Below are 21,318 nucleotides of genomic sequence, written 5' to 3' on the forward strand. Positions count from 1 at the left end.
AAAGGAGCCCCAAATGGCGCTAGAGGGTTGAGCACAGGTCAGCAAAGTGAATGCTCCAATGCCGGCCCGCGTTAAAAACCTCTAGTGCCATTTAGTAATACCCAGTGTTATTTTATTTTTTTTATTTATTCAATTTTCTATACAGTTCTGCCAGGGGAGCTCAGAACGGTTTACATGAATTTGTTCAGGTAAATATATTTTAAAGTATTTAAATACTTAAGAAAAACTGGAATTTATCCTTCCAAAACTAATCTAATGGCTAGCTCAGGGATAGGGAAGATGAATATGCATGAGATCTATGTACATGCACTGCTTTCAATGCATATTCATTGGGGAAATCCTGAAAACCCGACTGGAATACGGCTCTCAAGGACTGGAGTTCCCTACCCCAGGGCTAGCTCTTTCCCAGTGGTGCTCAGTGCAGCAAAACATCAATTTCATATCTCCAGCAGGCATCGCTGAATCAGAGGGTAGCAAGGTGCCCAGCACCCGGAAAACAAACCAGAGTTATAGATTCTTAACATAAGATTTTGAGCAGTTGCTGACCTCTCTCAATTTTCTCTTCTTTCAAGGTCATAGATCTCTATAAACCCACAAGGAGCAATTCCACCTTCGACCGTCTCTCACACTAAGTTGAAGGTCATCCTTAAATGACATAACTTTTATGTCCCCATCTCGGCACACACAACTCTGGACTAAAATGGGCCCGATATTCAGCCAGTGACGATCAGCATTTTGCTGACTGCTGGTAGCGTTATATCTGGAAATTCAATATCGGATCATGTCTGGGCTCCAGCATTGAGTATCCGAGTATACGGAGCCAGCAAAAACACAGTCGGTTAAGTGCAATATTCAACACTTAACCGGTTATGATGAAGTGTGTAAAAGATAAGACTGAGTTTTCTGTGGTCCTATTTATGCAGTTACCTTGGCTGGTTAAATGTTGAATATTGCCACTTAACTGGTTTCATGTTAGACATTAAACCAGACATTTTCAACAACATTATAAACTGAGGCTGAAAAATAGCAGTTAGCCCCAAACAAGCGATTTAACTGGCCAGGAGCCATTTCTGACCAGTTAAATTGCTTTGAATATCAACCCCCTATATTTTTAAGCTAGTGGTTGTGGTGGTCTGATCCTTTAAGTAAATATATTTTCATGAAGGGTTTGGTCACTTTAACAATTCTCAACCTGATTTAAAAATCAGATACCAAAATTTTATCCTGTAATTGCATACAGGATGGAAAATGATCTCACTCTTTTCCACATCGAGCCAACCCACCCTTTAATTAGATTATAAGCAATGACAAAAGCTTTCATTTGCTTTCAGACTACCTGCTGGCTATCTAACCATTAAAACGCAAAAGGCAAGCAAAACATTTTTAGAAATTTTGATCCCAGGCATAATCTATGCAACGCTCTACCATGAAGCTCAGTGGGAGTAAAACCACAATACAGTAATGTGGCTTGTTCATGTTTCACCGAGGTCAGATTCTTTTCTTCTGTTCCTATTTAATATTCAGCTGATGTGCTAGTTGTTTTTCTGAACTCCCCACACAGGCGCACTGTTCCAAGATGAAAAAAAACATTACTGTTCTTGTCTTTGCCAATATTTCATCCTCACTAATGCGAGAACTTTTATTTAAAATCAGCACGAGGGGGGGGGGGGGGAGTTGGATGCTGTTGAAAGAGTATCCTGTCTGTTTTGCTGCAGCTGTGAGGAGAGAAGCAGGCTGCCATTTTGTTTCTGGTTTGAGGACAGTGAGCATTCATCTCCCCTGAAGCAGAAGGGCGAAACAGTGAACCCCTGACAGGAGTTAATCGGAGGGAAGAAGTTTTGTACATTTAAGTGACTTTGAAATTTATTCATTGCAGTATGGATTGTTACTAGACTTCTACATGTTTATTTGAATTACTCTGAATTTTTTTGGACTACTGTCAGTGTCTGGTGATGCATAAGGCAAAAATTTTGGAATGTTTTCTATTATGGAGTTGTTTTTCAACTAATGATTATTGTGAGCCAACTGACAGTTTTATGCTTTGTGAAACAGCTTCTTTTTGGTCTTTTCTAGTTTTGTGTGTTTTTATGATTGTCATATGGTCACCAGCAATGTAGCATTAAGGAGACAGTTGTGATATGAAATAGGGAATTGGATGTCCCCAGTTACATGTTCCAACTGCCAGGCCACAAAATGCAGGTGACAACCTCAAAAACCCCAGTCACTAGCTGTTCTGCAATAGATGTGCTTATCACAAAGTACTCCCTATGAGGAAAGGCTAAAGAGGCTAGGGCTCTTCAACTTGGATAAGAGATGGCTGAGGGGAGATATAGTAAAGATCTATAAAATACTGAGTAACCGGGTAGATGCGAATTGCTTGTTTACTCTTTCCAAAAATACAAGGACTATGGGGCACGCAATAAAGTAAAACTTAAAACAATTTAGAGAAAATATTTCTTTATTTAACATATAATTAAGCTCTGTAATTCATTGCAAGAGAATGTGGCAAAAGCAGTTAGCATTGCAGGGTTAAAAAAAAAAAAAATGTACAGACAAGTTCCTAAGAGAAAAGCTCATAAGATATTATTAAGACGGACTTTGGAAAATCTACTGCATATTCCTAGAATATGCAGCATATAACCTATTTTACTCTTTGGGATCTTGCTAGTTACTTGTGACCTGGCCACAGCTGAAAACAGAGTTCTGGGCTTGGTGGACGTCTGGTCTGTCTGAGTACACTCAGTGATACTTATGCACTCAAAATATTCAGGGGTAAATATTTAAAGGGCTTTGCATGCAGGAGAGGTTAAACTCTGCTGAGCAAGCCAGCACCAAATATTCAGCAACAATTAACTTGTTAGTGCTATGGAATATCACCACTGGCCAGTCATCCTCTAACCAGATTAGGGGCGAGCTGAGGGCAGAGTTATGGTGGGGTGGCAGCTTAGCCAGTTAACTGCTATTTTCAGTCCTCTAACCAGCTAAGCATCTCATAAAATTAAAATAGCAAAACAGCTGTGTTAACATTATGTGGCAATTTAAACAGCAAGGCTGGCTCAACCTATGGGCCAGGTGAGGTCCTGGCTCAGGGCAATGGTGATAAAGGGCACCAAAATCCCAGTTCGGTCAACCTTCACACTCATAAGAACATAACATAAGAATTGCCATATTATCATAGATCGAAGATCCATCAAGCCCAGTATCCCGTTTCCAATAGGGTCAACACGGGTCCCAAGTACCTAACTAGATCCCAAGTAGTAAAACAGATTCCATGCTACTTATCCTAGGAATAAGCAGTAGATTTCCCCAAGGCATCTCAATAATGGCCTATGGACAACTCTTTTTTAAACCCTGCTAAGCTAATCGATTTCACCACATTCTCCGACAACGAATTCCAGAGTTTAATTACATGTTGTGTGAAGAAATATTCTCTCCCGTTTGTTTTAAATCTACTACTTAGTAGCTTCATCGCATGCCCCCTAGGCCTAGTATTTTTGGAAAGAGTGAACAAGCGATTCACATCTAACCTTTCCACTCCACTCAGTATTTTATAGTCTTCGTATCATATCACCCCTGAGCCATCTCTTCTCCAAGCTGAAGAGCCCTAGCTACTTTAGCCTCTCCTAGAGGCAGAGAAGCTGCACTGGCATTTTGGTACCCTTTATCACCAGTGGAAATGAGGAAATACTGGAGGGGAGGGGGGAGCTAAGAAAGGAGAGAGACATACTGCATTGCGAGTGGAGGGGGGCACCAATAAAAAGTTGGCACAGGGCACCACAGTCCCTTGAGATGGCCCTGTTAACCTTATTGAGAGGTGCCCAGTTAACCTCCGGGTTAGAAGTCATACCTGGATATTCCATGCCAGGAACTGTGCATGCCCCAGAACTGAATATCTAGGGTTAGTTCAGTCACTTAGGGCTCCTTTTACAAAGGTGCGTTAGGGCTTTTCAACAATGGTCAACCCAGGTCTCATGTACCTAGCTAGATCCCATGCATGACCTGCTCCAAAGGAAGAGGAGAGAGCCATTCCGTGCACTAGGGCTTTAGTGGTAGCCAGTTATCAGAGATGCAGCCTGTTTGCAGTGCTGAGCGTACCAGGAAGCCTTCAGGAGCAGGTAATAGATTAGTCTACCACAGGGCTTCAGGATGGGAAAGTCAGCTGGTTTAAAAGCAGCTAGCCCTGACAAGAGCTTCCCCAGCTATTTCATCGTGTGTGATGGAACCTTCCAGCTCTCTACATGTCCCACCCACAATGAAAATGCATGAGATCAATTTTCATGTAGCAGATATCCATAAACATTAATGGGGAAAGAACTGAGAGACAAATGAATATCAAGAAAGATCTTGGCGTTATGGCAGGATAGAAAAGAAGAGATGACTGGGAGCGATTGTATTACCTTGCAAGGAGCCACGATTATCTACGCACATGGACAAAATGCGTTCATATACCAGCTTGCCTGCAATGAGAATAATACAGGGTTATCTGCCAAACAGCCCAATAAGAAACATGACTTTCCACAGCAAATACAGAAGGCTTCAGAGTGAGAGAGCAGTAAAAACTTTAGAAAGGGACACAAGTCATGCTACAAAAGTGATAGAGGCAAGTGATATATTTTATGTTTCTTTCGTTAGAGCAGGTAGTCTGGAACAAGGCAAATTAGGGTCAAATCCTACTAGCCAACGTTGGCAAGTCATCTTAATTTATTTATTTAAAAAAGATTTATAGTCTGCACATCCAAAAATTCAGTCTAGGTTATATAGACAATACATACAAACATACAAAACAGCACATGCCAAAGGCTTCTTGAAAATATGCCTTCAAACATTTACAATAAAGTAAAAATGAAGTTGCTTGATGAACTCATTCCAGGAGAGCACGCCACAACTGAAAGCCTGTCACACAAAATACCCAGGAACGTACTGAAACCTTGTGTATCTGTCATAAAGATAGTATTTCTAATAGCTGTTTAGACTGTGAGAACAAATGAAGGGGCACATAAGGTATAACTGAACTAGCCACAACAGAAGACAACGCTTATAAACCAGTGGTCTCAAACTCGTGGCCAACCAGGTACTATTCTGAGGACCTTGGCATTATAAAGAATGATTCTTTATGAAAACTTGTGCCTTAAGTGTCCGGCGATCGCTATAACCCACACAAGCGCTTTCCTGCATGTGTACGCGATAATGCTTTCCTGCGTCTGTATGCGATTGTGAGGTGGAGTGGAGAGGACAATTGCATATAGACGCAGGAAAGCACTATCGCGTATACATGCAGGAAAATGCTTGTGTGAGGTTACAGCAGTGAGCCGGGAAACGTTCCAGAACGTAAGGTAACCACTGAAGGCAGTGCGGCTTATGCATGTGTCCGGTGCTGGAGTTGGTGAGAGCTGAAGGCGGTTGTGGAAGCGACCGCCGGACACTTAAGGCACAGGTTTTCCAGAAAGAATCATTCTTTATAATACCGAGGGCCTCAAATTAGTTGGTCCAAAATCTTGTCTCTTGCAGTTGATTCTTTGATAGTTTTTCACTTTCTGCACGTTGCACTGCTTTCAGCTGTGTATAGCTGAAATGATCAGAAGCAATTAAGGAAAGATTTATAAACTAAATTAGAACTATATGACTTATAAGATTTATAAACTATATTACAACTTTGCATGAGGTAAAATTCATTATAGTTTCTATAACGAGTTTTACCTCATGCAAAGTTGTCATTTCTTTAATAAGACATTAACTATTTTTTCTGCAGCCCTCCAAATATCTCCAAATCCAAAATGTGGCCCTGCAAAGGGCTTGAGCTTGAGACCATTGCTATAAACCAGGGATGTCAAAGTCTCTCCTCAAAGGCCACAATCCAGTCAGGTTTTCAGGATTTCTCCAATGAATACGCATGAGATCTATTTGCATGCACTGTTTTCACTGTATGCCAATAGATCTCATGCATATTCATTGGGGAAATTCTGAAAACCCGACTGGATTGCGGCCCACGAGGAGGGACTTTGACACCCCTGCTATAAACCAATGCCACAATCTTAAAATGTATCCTCCCGAAAAATGGAAGCCGGTGCAAGTCAACCAATAATGGAGACACATGTTCTCTTCATGATATATCCCCATTCTTGTGTGCCGCCACATTCTGGGCTACCTGTAATTCCCAGGGCATTACAATAGTCTATATGTGGCTGCATAAAACATTGCATAACCTGTAAAAAATATACAATTGCCTCAGGTTTCCTCAGACTACAAGCTCTCTGGGGCAGGTATTTATCATATGTGAATATCTACAGCACGGTATATATCCAATGACACTATGAGGCTCATTTTCAAAGTATTCAGGCACACAAAGTACCATAGTAACCTGCACATCACGATGTAATTGACAGGACCACCCACACACAGGCCCCTCCTTCTGTTAAAAAAAAAAAAAAGCTAACCACACCAGCTGGAAAACATTTGGCTAGCTAGTGGGAAGGCTGGGAAAAAGCCAGCCAATGCACGGTCTCTGTAAGCACAGAACCCAAGACGGTCAACTCGGCTCACAGCTTGTCTCTGGAAATAAGGTATGGAAAATTATTTTTCAAAGTTTAAAGATGAGCTCTGGTTTCAGTATGCATAGCATGTATTTTCCCATACACAGACTGTCAAGTTTAATAATAAAAGGCTCAACAAGATCCTACAAACTGAAGAGATGATCTGAACTACTAGTATTTGAAGCAGTCAAAATCATCGACAACACTAGTCAACGACTACGCTGAAAGAGCAATTGCCTTAATTCAAGTCTCCCAAAGAATGCAGAGCAGAAGCAGCTCCTCCTTTGCCTTGTTGCTCAGCACAGAAAAGACCTATCCAACTTGCTTCCAAGCCACACTGATGAATACTGACTGAATGCAGGGCTACCATTCAGAATTTGCACATAACAAACATTTTGCATATACTGTGGAATGACGACAGTAGTTACCAGTCATCACTGAACATTGAACAATGCTTAATAAATCATTAGTCAAAAAATAGGAACTGACTTCGCTTTGCAATAGTAACCTATCTATGGTTAGATCAAGATTTTTTCAAGTTACTCAGAGGCATGAAACTCCACAAGGAAGGGATAAACCCTCCCAAGAATGAAACAGAGTTCACCTTCCAATCATTGTAACTGTTCCAATAGAGATCATACTTCAAGTTAGGATACAAGCATTGAAAAAATAGAGACGGTATCACAATCTTTCAAATGCTTCAACGTGTCTGGTTTTCTTTTCTTCATAAACTGCATTAATTAACATCACTGAAACTGGATGAGTAATAACTTAGCTTTATGAAGGGTATGGGGTCCCAACGTGGCCCCGTTTCACTTTCTTCCTCAGGAGACCCAATCATAAATTTAGTAAGAGTCCTTTAAAACTTTAAATAATACTAGAATTGGTGATGTATAATTGCTTCGCTGCTGGAAAATCCTCTCACTTCACAAAGATATTTTCAGACTGAAAAAATCTTGATCATACCATAGATCAGGGGTGTCCAATGTCGGTCCTCGAGGGCCGCAATCCAGTCGGGTTTTCAGGATTTCCCCAATGAATATGCCTTGAAAGCAGTGCATGCACATAGATCTCATGCATATTCATTGGGGAAATCCTGAAAACCCGACTGGATTGCGGCCCTCGAGGACCGACATTGGACACCCCTACCATAGATAGATTACTATTGCAAAGCGAAGTCAGTTCCTATTTTTTGACCAAAGCATTTTCTGACTTCTCCTAGTTTTACTAGTATTACCCCTATGATTGCAGAAGGTAATAAATCATTAGGCCAACAAGCCTATTTTCAGCTGTAACATGTGGTTTGCATTAGAGAATGTCACGGGGACAAATTTTTCCCCAACCCTGCAGGAACTCAATTTCCCCATCCCGTCCCTGAGTTTTGCCAATGTCCCTTCCCCATCCTGTAAGCTCCGTCTTAACCACACAAGCCTCAGACACTTATGATTTTAAAGTGTTTGAGGCTTGTACAGACGAGGATGGAACTTGCAAGAATGGGGCAGGGACAGGAAAAGAATTCGCCGGGACAGGAAAATGAGTTCCCACGGGGACAGGGAAAATTTGTCCCTGTGTCATTCTCTAGTTTGTATTTTAACTTCTTCCATATGCATTTGCTCACAATTGATTTATTTTATGGACCACAGTAATGCACATTCATTTTATCTTTTGAAACCCAGGCCAATGCCCACAGCCTCTGTTTCAGTTAGATTTCCTTGCCAACTGTACACGTGTTGAGAGTTAATTAACAGATTTTAAGTACTTACCAAATGTGTCAAGTATATCCGTGATCAGGACAAACTTGCTGGGGTAGAACTGGATCACTGCAGTGTCAGAGAGCAGTTTTGAACACTGGAAGAGGGGGGGGAAATATTTTTAAAAAGAAACCCAACATGTAAAGGACTAGACTTAGCTAAGCTCAATTCAAAGAACCACACCATATTAAATAAGACAGCTATGCAGACAGACTATTCAGATCTGGCAGGATATTTTCAAATAGGCCTCAAAAAACCAAAAAAGAATTTACCAACAAACAACTGGTAAGAATTATCTTGGATAAATTACCATTGGAGGTACGTGGCACTTTAAAGAACTCAAACAGACATTCCAAAAAGTAAGATGAATGGAATTAACTAAAAGGTTTCAGTACGGGCTTAATTTTCCCTCCGAACGACCAACAGCCCCAGGCAGGTATTCATGAGTGAACAAGCAATTAGAACAACGTCTAAATAAATCCTGCCCCGTACATCATGTAACCTTAAATAAATAAATATAAAGTGCAAACGTGCATCCAATGTGGGAACCAAGAAAAAAATGCAAAAAATATGTCAAAAAGAACCCAAAAACTTCAAAGTCAAAAAAGATAATTCTTACCAACTATTTTTTATAGGATATATTCAAAGCCAGTCTTTTAGGAGTCATTTTATTAAGGAACACAGAGCTAGATGCATTAAAGTCAGCGATCATCGATAAACCAGTTTTGACTGCTTTAGCGACAATCACATTTGCCGACCCAATGCACAAAACGGCTCACTGCGCGTTTTTCTCCTCGATCGTCCATTTTCTTATCCGGCCATGCAAATTAGCTATTTAATATTAAAACACAATGCAAACTAGCTGAACGACTGATGCACCATCATTACTTGGCGATGCACAAAAAAAAGGTGATTGGTTTTAGTGATCCCAAAAAAGTGACTGGCCAAGGCCAATCGCTTACCTGTCTTACTGATAGTTCAACCCTTTTTTTAAATTTTTTTAACGGGCACAGATGGTTTGGGGGGGCCTGGCTTCGGGGATCCTCTCTCCTGCCAATTTTTTCTTGCATGGGGGAAGGAGTTTCAGCATGGCAGGAGGGAGTGGGCATCCCTCCTGCCAATTTTTGCTGGTGCAAGTGGGGTCGGTCCCCAGTACCGGTTCATCAGGAGGATGTCGGAGAGGGCTGTTATTGTGGGGGGAGGGGTTTTTCTTTTCTTTTTTTAATGAGACAGAAATTGTGTGTGTATAACACATGCACAACATCTATGTCCATTAAAAAAAAAGGTTTCCTGCCCCAAACAGCTGAGTGGTAGGAGACTGCTTCGGGACTTCCTCTGCCTCTCAGCTGTTCGGGCTTCCCATGCCGGCTTTGCGCATGTGTGAGAGTCGCTCTCACAGTGATTCATCGGTGGGATCAGACGGAGATTACGATGAACCGCCGCTCAAATCATTTGCATGCAAACATTTTTGTGCAAACAGCTCTTTTGGAATTGGCTAAAAATCGGAGCGGAGCGAACTCATGCTGTCTTACCGACCCTGTTTAGTGCATCTACCTCTTAGTGTGCCCTAAATGCCATGCAGCCCATCGGAATATAATAGTCTGCATAGTATTTAGTGCATGTTAAATCCACTATCATTTTTGTACAAGGACCCCATACTGTTTTACCCACATAGAATTATGGGCACTACATGGAAAAATTTAGAAGCTCTGTTTTTTTTCTTGGGACTGGGCTTTTATATTTATGCACCAAGGGGGCCTTTTAATAAAAGTGTATTAAGCATTTAGTGCATGGTTAATGCACTGAAACAAGCCGCTGAATTAAGGGGCTTTGTAGCAGTTTGCACGTTTTTGCACTTTACTACATTTAATTTATCGGGGGAGGAGCTGTGGCATAGGCGGAGAATGAATGTGGAAGTATTACACAGCTAGCATGTTACACTTCCTGCATGCTAAGTGACTAACATACAGTTAACACAGGAGCACTTCACTGCCTTCTATTTGGGAGGTGCCAACTGTGGCCAGGTATAACATGCAAAATGCCATGTTAACACAGGATAAGCATTCAAATAAAATGCTGGTTCTGTCCCTGCTGGTTGTTGCATAAAATGTGCAGCTACTGGACAAATGCAAAGTGATGCACATTGGGAAGAATAATCCAAATCATCGTTACCGGATGCTAGGGTCAACCTTAGGGGTCAGCGCTCAAGAAAAAGATCTGGGTGTCATCGTGGACAATACGCTGAATCCTTCTGCCCAATGTGCGGCGACAACCAAGAAAGCAAACAAGATGCTAGGAATTATTAGAAAAAGGATGGTAAAGACGACTAAGAATGTTATAATGCTTCTGTATCTCTCAATGGTGCGACGTCACCTTGAGTATTGCGTTCAGTTCTGGTCTCCTTATCTCAAAAAAAAAAAAAAAGATACATGATAAAAGGGATGAAACTCCTCTCAAATGAGGAAAGACAAGAGGTTGGGGCTCTTCAGCTTGGAAAAGAGACGAATGAGGGGAGATATGATCGAAGCCTACAAAATCCTGAGTGGAGTAGAACGGGTACAAATGGATTGAGTTTTTACTGCATCAAGATTTACAAAGACTAGGGGACACTTGATGTATTTACAGAGTAATACTTTTAAAACCATTAGGAGGAAATATTTTTTCACTCAGAGAATACAGTAGTTAAGTTCTGGAATGCATTGCAAGAGGTGTTGAGAGCGGTTAATGTAGCTGGGTTTAAAAAAAGGTTTGGACAAGTTCCTGGAGGAAAAGTCCATAGTCTGCTGTTGAGACAGACATGGGGGATGCCACTGCTTGCCCTGGATCAATACAAAAACAAAAACCTCCCAAACCCCAAGAATAGTAACTGGACAAGGGAGAGAGACAAGAGCAGGACCAACGAAACTACACACCACAATCTGTAAATAAATTTTAATACACGGGAGAGCCCTCAGTCACACAGCCACCCACTGAAAGACTCAGTGGAACAGGCTGTCACTTGGCTTACACCCAGAAGAGTGTTAACTGTGAAACATCCCCAGGCTCTACTCCGTGTTTTTTTCAATAAAGTGCACCCAACAGTGCTAAGTGTGAAAAAAGATATAAATAAATCAAAAAAACACACTTTACCATTAACTACAATTGTCTCTGCCCCTTGTCCAGGGGGCCAAAACGTCCAAGTCCAGAAGAGCAAAAAATACCAACAGGAAGTACTTAACTTCTCCGTGGAAACAAACAGCCAGCAGAGATATTATATATAATATAATATCTTTTTGATTTATTTATATCTTTTTTCACACTTAGCACTGTTGGGTGCACTTTATTGAAAAAAACATGGAGTAGAGCCCGGGGATGTTTCACAGTTAACACTCTTCTGGGTGTAAGCCAAGTGACAGCCTGTTCCACTGAGTCTTTCAGTGGGTGGCTGTGTGACTGAGGGCTCTCCCGTGTATTAAAAATTATTTACAGATTGTGGTGTGTAGTTTCGTTGGTCCTGCTCTTGTCTCTCTCCCTTGTCCAGTTACTATTCTTGGGGTTTGGGAGGTTTTTGCTTTTGTATTGTCTGGTTTACCTTCCATTTTTTCGGGGTTTTTTTTACTTCTTTGCCCTGGATCAGTGGCATGGAATGCTGCTACTATCTGGAGTTCTGGAATGCTGCTACTATTTGGGTTTTTGCCAAGTATTTGTGACTTGGACTGGCTCCTTGAAGATGGAATACTGAGCTAGATGGACCATTGGTCTGACCCAGTAAATGTTCTTATTTCTTTAGAACATTGTATCCGCTATAATAACACCCTTAGCGCGCACGCGCAGTTGAAACTTTGTGCGGCCGTGATCCCTGCTCCTTGGTTCCATGTCATTGCATGCGGTTTGTGACGTGTGTGGCCGTTTCCCCAGCAACGTTCCTGCCCTGATCTCAGACGCCAGCTGACTCAACCCCGGACCAGCAGTGGCAGCAGCCGCGGGCATTTGCTAGGCCGACCCACTTCGATAATGCGAAGCGGGCCGGCTTAGCAAAAGCCCCGAGGCTGCCCAGCCTAGCGGATGCTGGACAGTGAGTAGGTAAGGGAGAAGGGCTACTGCTGGACAGGGGGAGCAGGGAAGGGGTAAAAGGAACGGAGAAGGGCTACTGTTGGACAGGGGGAGTAGGGAAGGGATGCTGCTGGACATGGGGGAGGTAAAAGTAAGGGAGAAGAGAAGACAGACAGGGGGGAGAGAGAAAGAAAACAAAAAAAGACAGACAGGGGGCAGAAAAAAAGAAATGCATAAGTCTAGTACCTGTTAATGTAACGGGCTAAAAAACTAGTGTTTAATAAATTGTTATACTCAATACATTTTTTTAAAAAGTTCTAATTTATTCCCACATTAAGTCACGGTAACTATAACATTTTACCACAATTTAGTAAAAGGACCTCTGCTATTGTCTATCCATGCTATAGAAATGTTAAATAATAGCAGAAGTCTATGTATCAGTGTTTGCCAATCACCCTGTGACTGCAGTGTGTGACCATAGATGCAAATTATTATATACCTATGGAAAGTCCGCCCATTTGGGGTACCAACCCACAGTTTGGGAAGCGCTGCCATATATAGCTAAGGTCTGATGAGTGCTAATCACTGATTCACAGAGTCAACAAAACCATTTTATTTTACATCCACATCAGTAATGGAAATATTTTGATGTCTATGCTAGTTCCTATGGGAATGGCCTGGTACCTTTGTGTCGGAGCTAATTACAGCCCTAACGAGGGACCGGAGTTCAGTTCCCAACTCAGGTCTTTCTGATCCCTTCGTGTTAATGAATCCCAGAGGAAAGAGGGAGGAAATCCTTGATGTCACACAATGACAACACCTAACTCTTGATTGCAGAGTTCCAGTGTTTTTGTGAATAAATAATGTTGCCTCGAACTGTGAATAGTTGTAAAAACGACTTTTAATAAATAAAAATAAGCAGCCCTGAACCAAAATGTTGGATTTTTGTTTTTATTGTGACTTAACTCATTAAAGATATTAGATAGATATTTTGGATTATTACCTCTAGTACCTTTTGCTCATGGAAATCTTTTGGTCCATCCCTATTCTGAAGATTATCTGTTGTTCAAATCAAGAACAGCCATTGGGATTGGCCAGACTACACTAAGCTGGAAAAACTAAACAAGCAGGGGGAGGAATCCATGGATAGTTACAAAGACTCATAGTATTGGAGCCCAGCACTGATTCTGATTAGCTGGGAGGCCAAAAGGGGCAGAAAGAAACCTGCCAGGCCCTAGGGTTACAAGACTCCGGATTTCCCTGGACATGTCCTCCTACCGGGCCCCCTCCAAAGAAGAAATTACAATTACAGTTCTCTGCAAAACTGTATTTACTCTGACTGTGAAAGGAAAGCAGCCCTAGGTTTCTAGCTCCACCGAGAACATTGTTCACATTTCTAAGTCTATTACAGAAAGACATTGAAAGTACAGTGGTACCTCGGTTTACGAGTGCACCGGTTTGCGAGTGTTTTGCAAGACGAACAAAACATTCGCAAAATCGGCGCCTCGGAAACCGAGCGCGCTTCGATTTGCGAGCGCCCCCCCTGCGAACCGGCACCCTCCTCCCCTGTGCTGGGCCTTGAGAGTTCACGTTCGACGTGAACTCTCAGGCCTTGCACAGGAAGCAGATCTTCAGGCACCGGCACCACGCACAGGACATGCTGGTGCCGGTGCCGCAGCGGAGGCTACAGAAAAGTAAGAAGAGGGTTCGGGTGGGTTGGGGGGACCTCAGGTCGCGGCGGGGGGGGGGGGGTGCCCGATGGCGGCGGGGGGAGGGTGCCGGTTCGCGGGGGGCCTTCGGGGGGAGCAATGCCGGTTCTCGTATGGGGGGAGCAGCGCTGCTGGCCTCGGGGGGGGGGAAGGTGGGGGGTGGAAACATATCAAAGCAAGTTTCCCTTACTTCCTATGGGGAAACTTGCTTTGATATATGAGCATTTTGGATTACGAGCATGCTCCTGGAACGGATTATGCTCGTAATCCAAGGTACCACTGTACTTTCCAATGGAGCGTATGTGGTGGAAAAAGGATCGGTAAATCATTTCACAGTTAGGGCTGACCTCATAGGGTTACCCTATGGCTCCAGAAAAAGGAGGACGGATTGAGACATCCAGGTTTTACTTACTTTAGTAAGGAGGACAGGCAGTCATTGAAAGCAATGGAAGTAAAATCCGGATGGCTCAATTCATCCTCCTTTTTCTGGAGCCATATGGTAACCCTATGACCCCAAGAAGGTGCGAGTTGAGCACGAGTCTGAGAAGGGGAGGGAGCAGCAGCGGCACATCGCAATGTAACTGACGAGACCACACACACACACACACAGGTCCCTCCTTCTCTTAAAAAAAAAAAAAGCTAACCACACCAGCTGAAAAACATTTGGCTAGAAAGTGGGAAGGTTGGGGAAAAGCCAACCAGCCAATGCAGGATCTCTGTAAGAACAGAGCCCGACATGGTCACTCCCCTCACCAGCCCTTAAGGTCAATTCTGTTCACAGTTTGTTTCTAGAAATAAGTCACGGAAAACTATTTTTCAACGTTTAAAGATGAGCTCTGGTTTCAGTATGCATAGCATGTATTTTCCATAGAGATCCTCACAAGTTTAATGTAATGTAATGTAATTTATTTCTTATATACCGATACATCCGTTAGGTTCTAAGCGGTTTACAGAAAATATACATTAAGATTAGAAATAAGAAAGGTACTTGAAAAATTCCCTTAAGATTATATGCCAATTTGGGTAGGAGACAAATCTTACATTTTCTAGAGAAAAAAAATGTTCTTATATAGGCCACATTAACTTGTATTCTTTAGGCATTAATCATTTCATAGGGAGATGGTAAGGACAGGAAGGCTGTTAAATCAGACAGTCTGGCAGCAACTTGTTCTTGTTAATTAAAGCTCCTTTGTATAAAGATTTTTGTGAGTTTTTGTTTATTTAGGACATTTCGTTCTGAACCAGAAAAGGCAGACCTTGTAAACAAACACTTCATTACAAGAATTCACTGCACTGTCAAAAACTATACAGACAGCTCATTTCGAATCACTATTGTCACACAAAGGCCGACACTGCCGAGGCGGTGTCACTGTTGAGGATATGTTGAAACCCTCAGCTCAATGTGCAGCAGTTGCTAAGAAAGCAAACAGAATGTTAGGAATGATCAAGAAAGGAATGGAAAACAAAGATGAAAATGTTATAATGCCCCTGTTTCGCTCTATGGTAGGGCCGCAATTTGAATACTGTGTGCAGTTCTGGTCGCCGTATCTCAAAAAAGATATAGCGGAATTAGAAAAGGTTCAGAGAAGGGTGACGAAAATGATAAAAGGTTTTGGACGACTTCCCTATGAAGAGAGGCTAGGGCTCTTCAGCTTGGAGAAGAGACGGCTCAGGGGGATATAAAATACTGAGGATATAGAGGTCTATAAAATACTGGGTGGAGAGGAAGGAGTAGATGTGAATCGCTTGTCCACTCTTTCCAAAAATACTAGGACTGGAGGGCATGCGATGAAGCTACTAAGTAATAGATTTAAAACAAACCGGAGAAAATATTTCTTCACATAATGTGTAATTAAACTCTGGATTTTGTTACAAGAGAATGTGGTGATATCATTTAGCTTAGCGGGGTTTAAAAAAGGCTTGGATAATTTCCTAAAAGAGAAGTCCATAGGCCATTATTGAGATGGCTTGGGAAAATCCACTACTTATTTCTAGGATAAGCAGCATAAAATCCATTTTACTCTTTGGGATCTAGCTAGGTGTTTGGGACCTGGGTTGGCTACTGTTGGAAACAGGATGGACCTTCAGTCTGTCGCAATATGGCAATTCTTATGCTCTTAGTATGAAGCAATATCTCAATCTGCCTACAGGACTGACTATGCTCCATGAACGGCTCATGCGACAATTACGAGAGTCAAAACTCCAAGTTCATTATAAACACACACATATACAATTAAATCAGACAACCCACATGCTTTGTTTTCATTAACTACAAAATAACATGTGTAAGGATTTCTTTTTGCAGCATCTTCGTTAAATTGCTCTCTAATATTGCATTAACAGTGTCATAAAGTCTTCTAAGATGAAAATTAGAGAATGACACGGTGAAAAAATTGGTCCCCGTCACCGCCCCGTCCCCGTCTCACCATCCTCTGCACCGCCCCGTCACCACCATTCCCTTCACCGCCCCGTCACCGCCACTGCCACCCCATTCACCGCCCCGTCACCGCCACCGCTGCATACATAAAAGCCTCAAACGGGTACGATTTTAAATACTTTTCTTTATTTACGTATAAAGGAAACATTCTTTAAACTTTAAAACTTAGTTAAATATTAGTTAATAACTATACAAAAACAAACACGACATGTACTTTTAATGCTTACAATGTTAGCCTACATGGTAAGTAGACGCGGCCGCTGTACCTAATCGCGGCAAAGATCTCCCTGCCGTGATTAGCATAGTGACCACGGCTACGGCTCCCCTCCCCCCAGCGATCACGGCAGGAGGGCACCCAACCCCTCCTGTAGACCCCCCCCAACGGCCCTCCCGACAATCGCAGCAGAAGGGTACCCAACCCCTCCTGCTAATCACCTCGGATCTCTATTCAAACTAACGCTGAAGTTGCTTATGATACAGTCAGAATAGCCCCACAATGGTCAATATAACAGTTTTCAGTGACACAATCGAGATGCTCTCAACTGATCTTCAAAGCTATCCTCTAATTTGCTTTTCAGACTTATCCATAATGAATATGCATGAGATAAATTTGATTGTAATGGAGGCAACATGACTGCATATTCATTGGGGACTCAGTCACAAATAAACAGTAGGGGAAAATTCAATATTAAACCAACAGGGGTCCAAAAGGATGTTTAATACGTAGCAAAGATAATAGACTCCCCTAAACTTCTGGGGATCTTTAAGCTAAAGTGTCAATTATCTTACATCTCTAAACAAAAAACATGCTCAGAGACCTGGAGACTGTACCCGGGGAATTCTCCCCACATACAGCCACTCCATCCAATCATAGCATATTTAATATTAAGTTGAAAAACAGTACTAGACCTTTAAAACTCAAATGCAGGTCAAAAAGCAAATAAAGCACAGTTACTTACCGTAACAGGTGTTATCCAGGGACAGCAGGCATATATTCTCACATGTGGGTGACGTCATCTACGGAGCCCCGGCGCGGACAGCTTTTCAAGCAAACTTGATTAAAGTTTCAAGTTTGCACACTGCACCACGCATGTGCGTGCCTTCTCGCCCACTAGAGGGCGCATCCCACCTCGTGGTCCTCAGTTCCATAACTAGCAAGGAAGCCATCCCCGGGGAGGCGGGCGGGTTGTGAGAATATATGCCTGCTGTCCCTGGATAACACCTGTTACGGTAAGTAACTGTGCTTTATCCCAGGACAAGCAGGCATGATATTCTCACATGTGGGTGACCTCCAAGCTAACCAAAAAAGGGCAGGTGGGAGGATGGCAATTTAGGAAAACAGATTTTGCAATACTGACTGGCCAAACCGGCCGTCACTTCTGGATAAAGTGTCCAGACAGTAATGAGAGGTGAATGTATGAACCGAAGACCAAGTGGCAGCCTTACATATGTCCTCCATCGGAGTGGATCGGAGGAAAGCTATCGAAGCTGCCATCGCTCGGACCTTGTGCCCCGTGACTCGACCCGGGGGAGGAAGGCCAGCCTGAGCGTAGCAAAAGGAAATGCAAGCGGCCAACCAGTTAGACAGAGTGCGCTTGGAAACTGGATGCCCTAATCGATTGGGATCGAAGGACAAAAACAATTGAGGAACCTTCCGATGAGGCCTGGTGCGTTGAAGATAGAATGCCAACGCCCTCTTACAGTCAAGCGTGTGAAGTGCCGTCTCGCCCGGGTGGGAGTGGGGCTTCGGGAAGAACACAGGAAGGACAATGGACTGATTGAGGTGGAAGTCAGAAACAACTTTAGGTAAAAACTTAGGATGGGTGCGGAGAACCACCTTGTCGTGATGAAAGACAGTGAAAGGAGGGTCCGCAACCAAGGCTTGCAACTCCCCAATCCGCCTGGCGGAGGTGAGGGCAATTAGAAACACCGCCTTCCAAGTCAGAAATTTCAAGAGGGACTTGTTGAGTGGCTCAAACGGGGGTTTCATCAGTTGAGCCAGAACCACATTCAAATTCCACACGACTGAAGGAGGCTTAAGAGGGGGGCAAACCCTGAGTAACCCTTTCATGAAGCGTGTCACCAAGGGATGGAGTGACAGAGGGCGTCCCTCCAGGGGTTGGTGGAAAGCAGAAATCGCACTGAGATGAACCCGCACCGAAGTGGTTTTCAAGCCGGAGCGCGACAAATGAAACAAATATTCTAAAACCGAGGATACCGGAACTGATACCGGATCCAGGTGAAAAGACGAGCACCAGGTGGAAAACCTGGCCCATTTCTGCGCATAGCAAAGCCTCGTCGAGATCTTGCGGGAGGCTTCCAACACCTCCTTCACCGATTGAGACAGGTCCGGAGGAGTCAGGGAACAAGAAACCAGGCTGTCAGGTGCAATGACTGCAGATTGGGATGTAACATGGATCCTTGACTCTGAGACAGCAGAGAAGGAGAGACGGGCAGGGGGAGAGGCTCTCTGGCACTGAGCTGGAGCAGCAGGGAGAACCAGTGCTGACGCGGCCACCGAGGTGCTATGAGAATCATCGTGGCCGTGGACGATTTTAGGTGTACCAACGTTCGCATGATCAGCGGGAATGGAGGGAATGCATACAGGAACCTCCCTTCCCAGTCGAGTAGGAAGGCATCCGCTTCCAGACGGTCCTGCGAGTACATCCGAGAACAATATAGTGGTAGTTTGTGTGTCTCCGGAGAGGCAAACAGATCCACCTGTGGCGTTCCCCAGCGTGCGAAGACCTCGCGTAGAACTGCTGAGTGTAGAGTCCACTCGTGCGGTTGCAGAAGTCGACTCAGTTTGTCCGCCAGGCAATTCCGTTCTCCTTGGATGTAGACCGCCCGGAGGAAGATGTTCCGGGAGGCCGCCCACTCCCAGAGGCGAAGAGCTTCGGAGCAGAGGGGCCATGACCCTGTTCCTCCCTGCTTGTTCACGTAATACATTGCCACCTGATTGTCCGTGCGGACGAGGACCACCTGGTCCTGCAATATGTGAACGAAGGCTCGAAGTGCTAGGAAGATGGCTCGCAGCTCTAGCACGTTGATATGACACTGACGGTCTTCTGACGACCACAGGCCCTGCGTGCGAAGACCGTCGAGATGGGCTCCCCACGCGTACTCCGAGGAGTCCGTGGTCAGGACCTTGCGAAAAGGCGGAGTGCGAAACAATAGTCCCATGGACAGATTTGAAGAGTCTGTCCACCAACGCAGCGATTTCCGCAAGGGCGGAGTTACCGAAATGAGGCGAGACGCCGGGTCGCACTCCTGGCGCCACTGGGACGCGAGGGTCCACTGAGGGATCCTCAGGTGTAGCCTCGCAAACGGCGTGACATGTACCGTCGAGGCCATATGGCCCAGCAGCATCATCATGCGCTTGGCCGACACCCTCGATAGTTGGGAGACCTGGCGGCTCATCCGTATCAAGGCTTCCAACCGCTGGGTCGGCAGGTAGGAGCGTAGGCTCACCGTGTCCAGCACAGCACCTATGAATTGAAGAGACTGCGACGGTCTCAACTGAGACTTTGGAAAGTTTATCTCGAACCCGAGAGTTTGCAGGAAGGCAATAGACTGTCGGGTCGCTGAGATAACCCCCTCCCTGGTCGGGGCTTTGATGAGCCAATCGTCCAGGTAAGGGAACACATGTAGTCCACGTGACCTGAGGGCTGCCGCAACCACCACCATGCACTTCGTGAATACTCGTGGGGACGCGGCCAGGCCGAAGGGCAGTACCCTGTACTGGAGGTGGAGGTCCCCCACCTGGAATCGTAAGAATCTTCGACAGGCGGGGTGCACCGGAACATGGGTGTATGCTTCCTTCAGGTCGAGGGAGCACATCCAGTCCCCTTCCCCCAAGAGGGGGTACAGAACCGGGAGAGATAGCATTCGAAACTTCTCCCGGGCCAGGAATTTGTTGAGCTTCCTGAGGTCCAGTATGGGGCGCAGGTCCCCGGTCTTTTTTGGGACCAAAAAGTAGCGGGAGTAAAACCCCGTACCCCACTGGTCCTTGGGGACCGGCTCGACCGCCCGAAGCTTTAAGAGGGCTTTGGCTTCGGTTATAAGGGTCGGTAGCTGCGAACGGTTGCAGGGGACTAAACTTGGGGGACTGTCCGGCGGCGAGGCCACAAAGTTGAGCGAGTAGCCCTCGGAGACGATCCGGAGCACCCAAGCGTCTGAGGTGATCCCGGTCCATGCCTCCCGGAAGAACCGAAGACGGCCCCCGATAGGAAGGGGTTCCTGAGAAAGCGCGGAGGGGAACCCGCCCCGTCCGCTCATCCCGTCAAAAGGAAGGCGCTGGCTTAGAAGGGCCCTGCGCCGGGGCTTGGGGTTGTCCCCCTCTGCCTCGCTGAGACGGACGTCTCGGAGGCGGTCTCGAGAAAGCCGGGGTCGACTTCTGAGGGTATCGGCGCGGCGGAGGCCGAAAGGGTTTCTGCGGCGGGGGCCTAGGTTTGGGGCGGACCAGGGATGCTAGAGAGCGCTCCTGTTCCGACAAGCGCTTGGTCGCCGCATCCAATGACTCGTCGAATAACTCGGACCCCACACAAGGCAAGTCTGCCAGGCGTTCCTGCAGGTTTGGGTCCATGTCGAGGGTGCGAAGCCAGGCCAAGCGGCGCATGGCCACCGCGAGGGCCGACACCCTCGAAACCAGCTCAAAGGCGTCGTACACTGCATGGAATAGGTACAACCGCAATTGAGACAGGTTGGACATAAACTTGTCGAATCCTGCTCTTTGGGAGTCCGGTAACGAGTTCCGATATTGAGGGAGGTCCTTCACCATACCACGCAAAAAGGAGGAAAAGGTGAAGGCGTAGTTTAGAACCCTGGTGGCCATCAGGGAATTTGAATAGAGGCGGCGG

At 44.8% G+C, this 21,318-nt stretch overlaps 1 protein-coding gene across 4 annotated transcripts in view; it reads right to left on the reverse strand.

The window, feature by feature from the left end:
* The window catches only part of VPS35L (VPS35 endosomal protein sorting factor like), a 153,196-nt gene that overhangs the window by 98,393 nt on the left and 33,485 nt on the right, over window positions 1–21,318 (reverse strand). For all 4 annotated transcript variants that reach the window (XM_033962939.1, XM_033962941.1, XM_033962940.1 and 1 more), the window contains exons 8-9: window positions 8,294–8,378; window positions 4,398–4,457 (exon numbers count right to left, since the gene is read on the reverse strand). In XM_033962939.1, the coding sequence (XP_033818830.1) occupies window positions 4,398–4,457; window positions 8,294–8,378 (145 nt within the window). The remainder of the gene's footprint in view (window positions 1–4,397; window positions 4,458–8,293; window positions 8,379–21,318) is intronic.

Source organism: Geotrypetes seraphini, chromosome 11 (assembly GCF_902459505.1).
Source record: "Geotrypetes seraphini chromosome 11, aGeoSer1.1, whole genome shotgun sequence".
NCBI classification, from domain to species: Eukaryota; Metazoa; Chordata; class Amphibia; order Gymnophiona; family Dermophiidae; genus Geotrypetes; species Geotrypetes seraphini.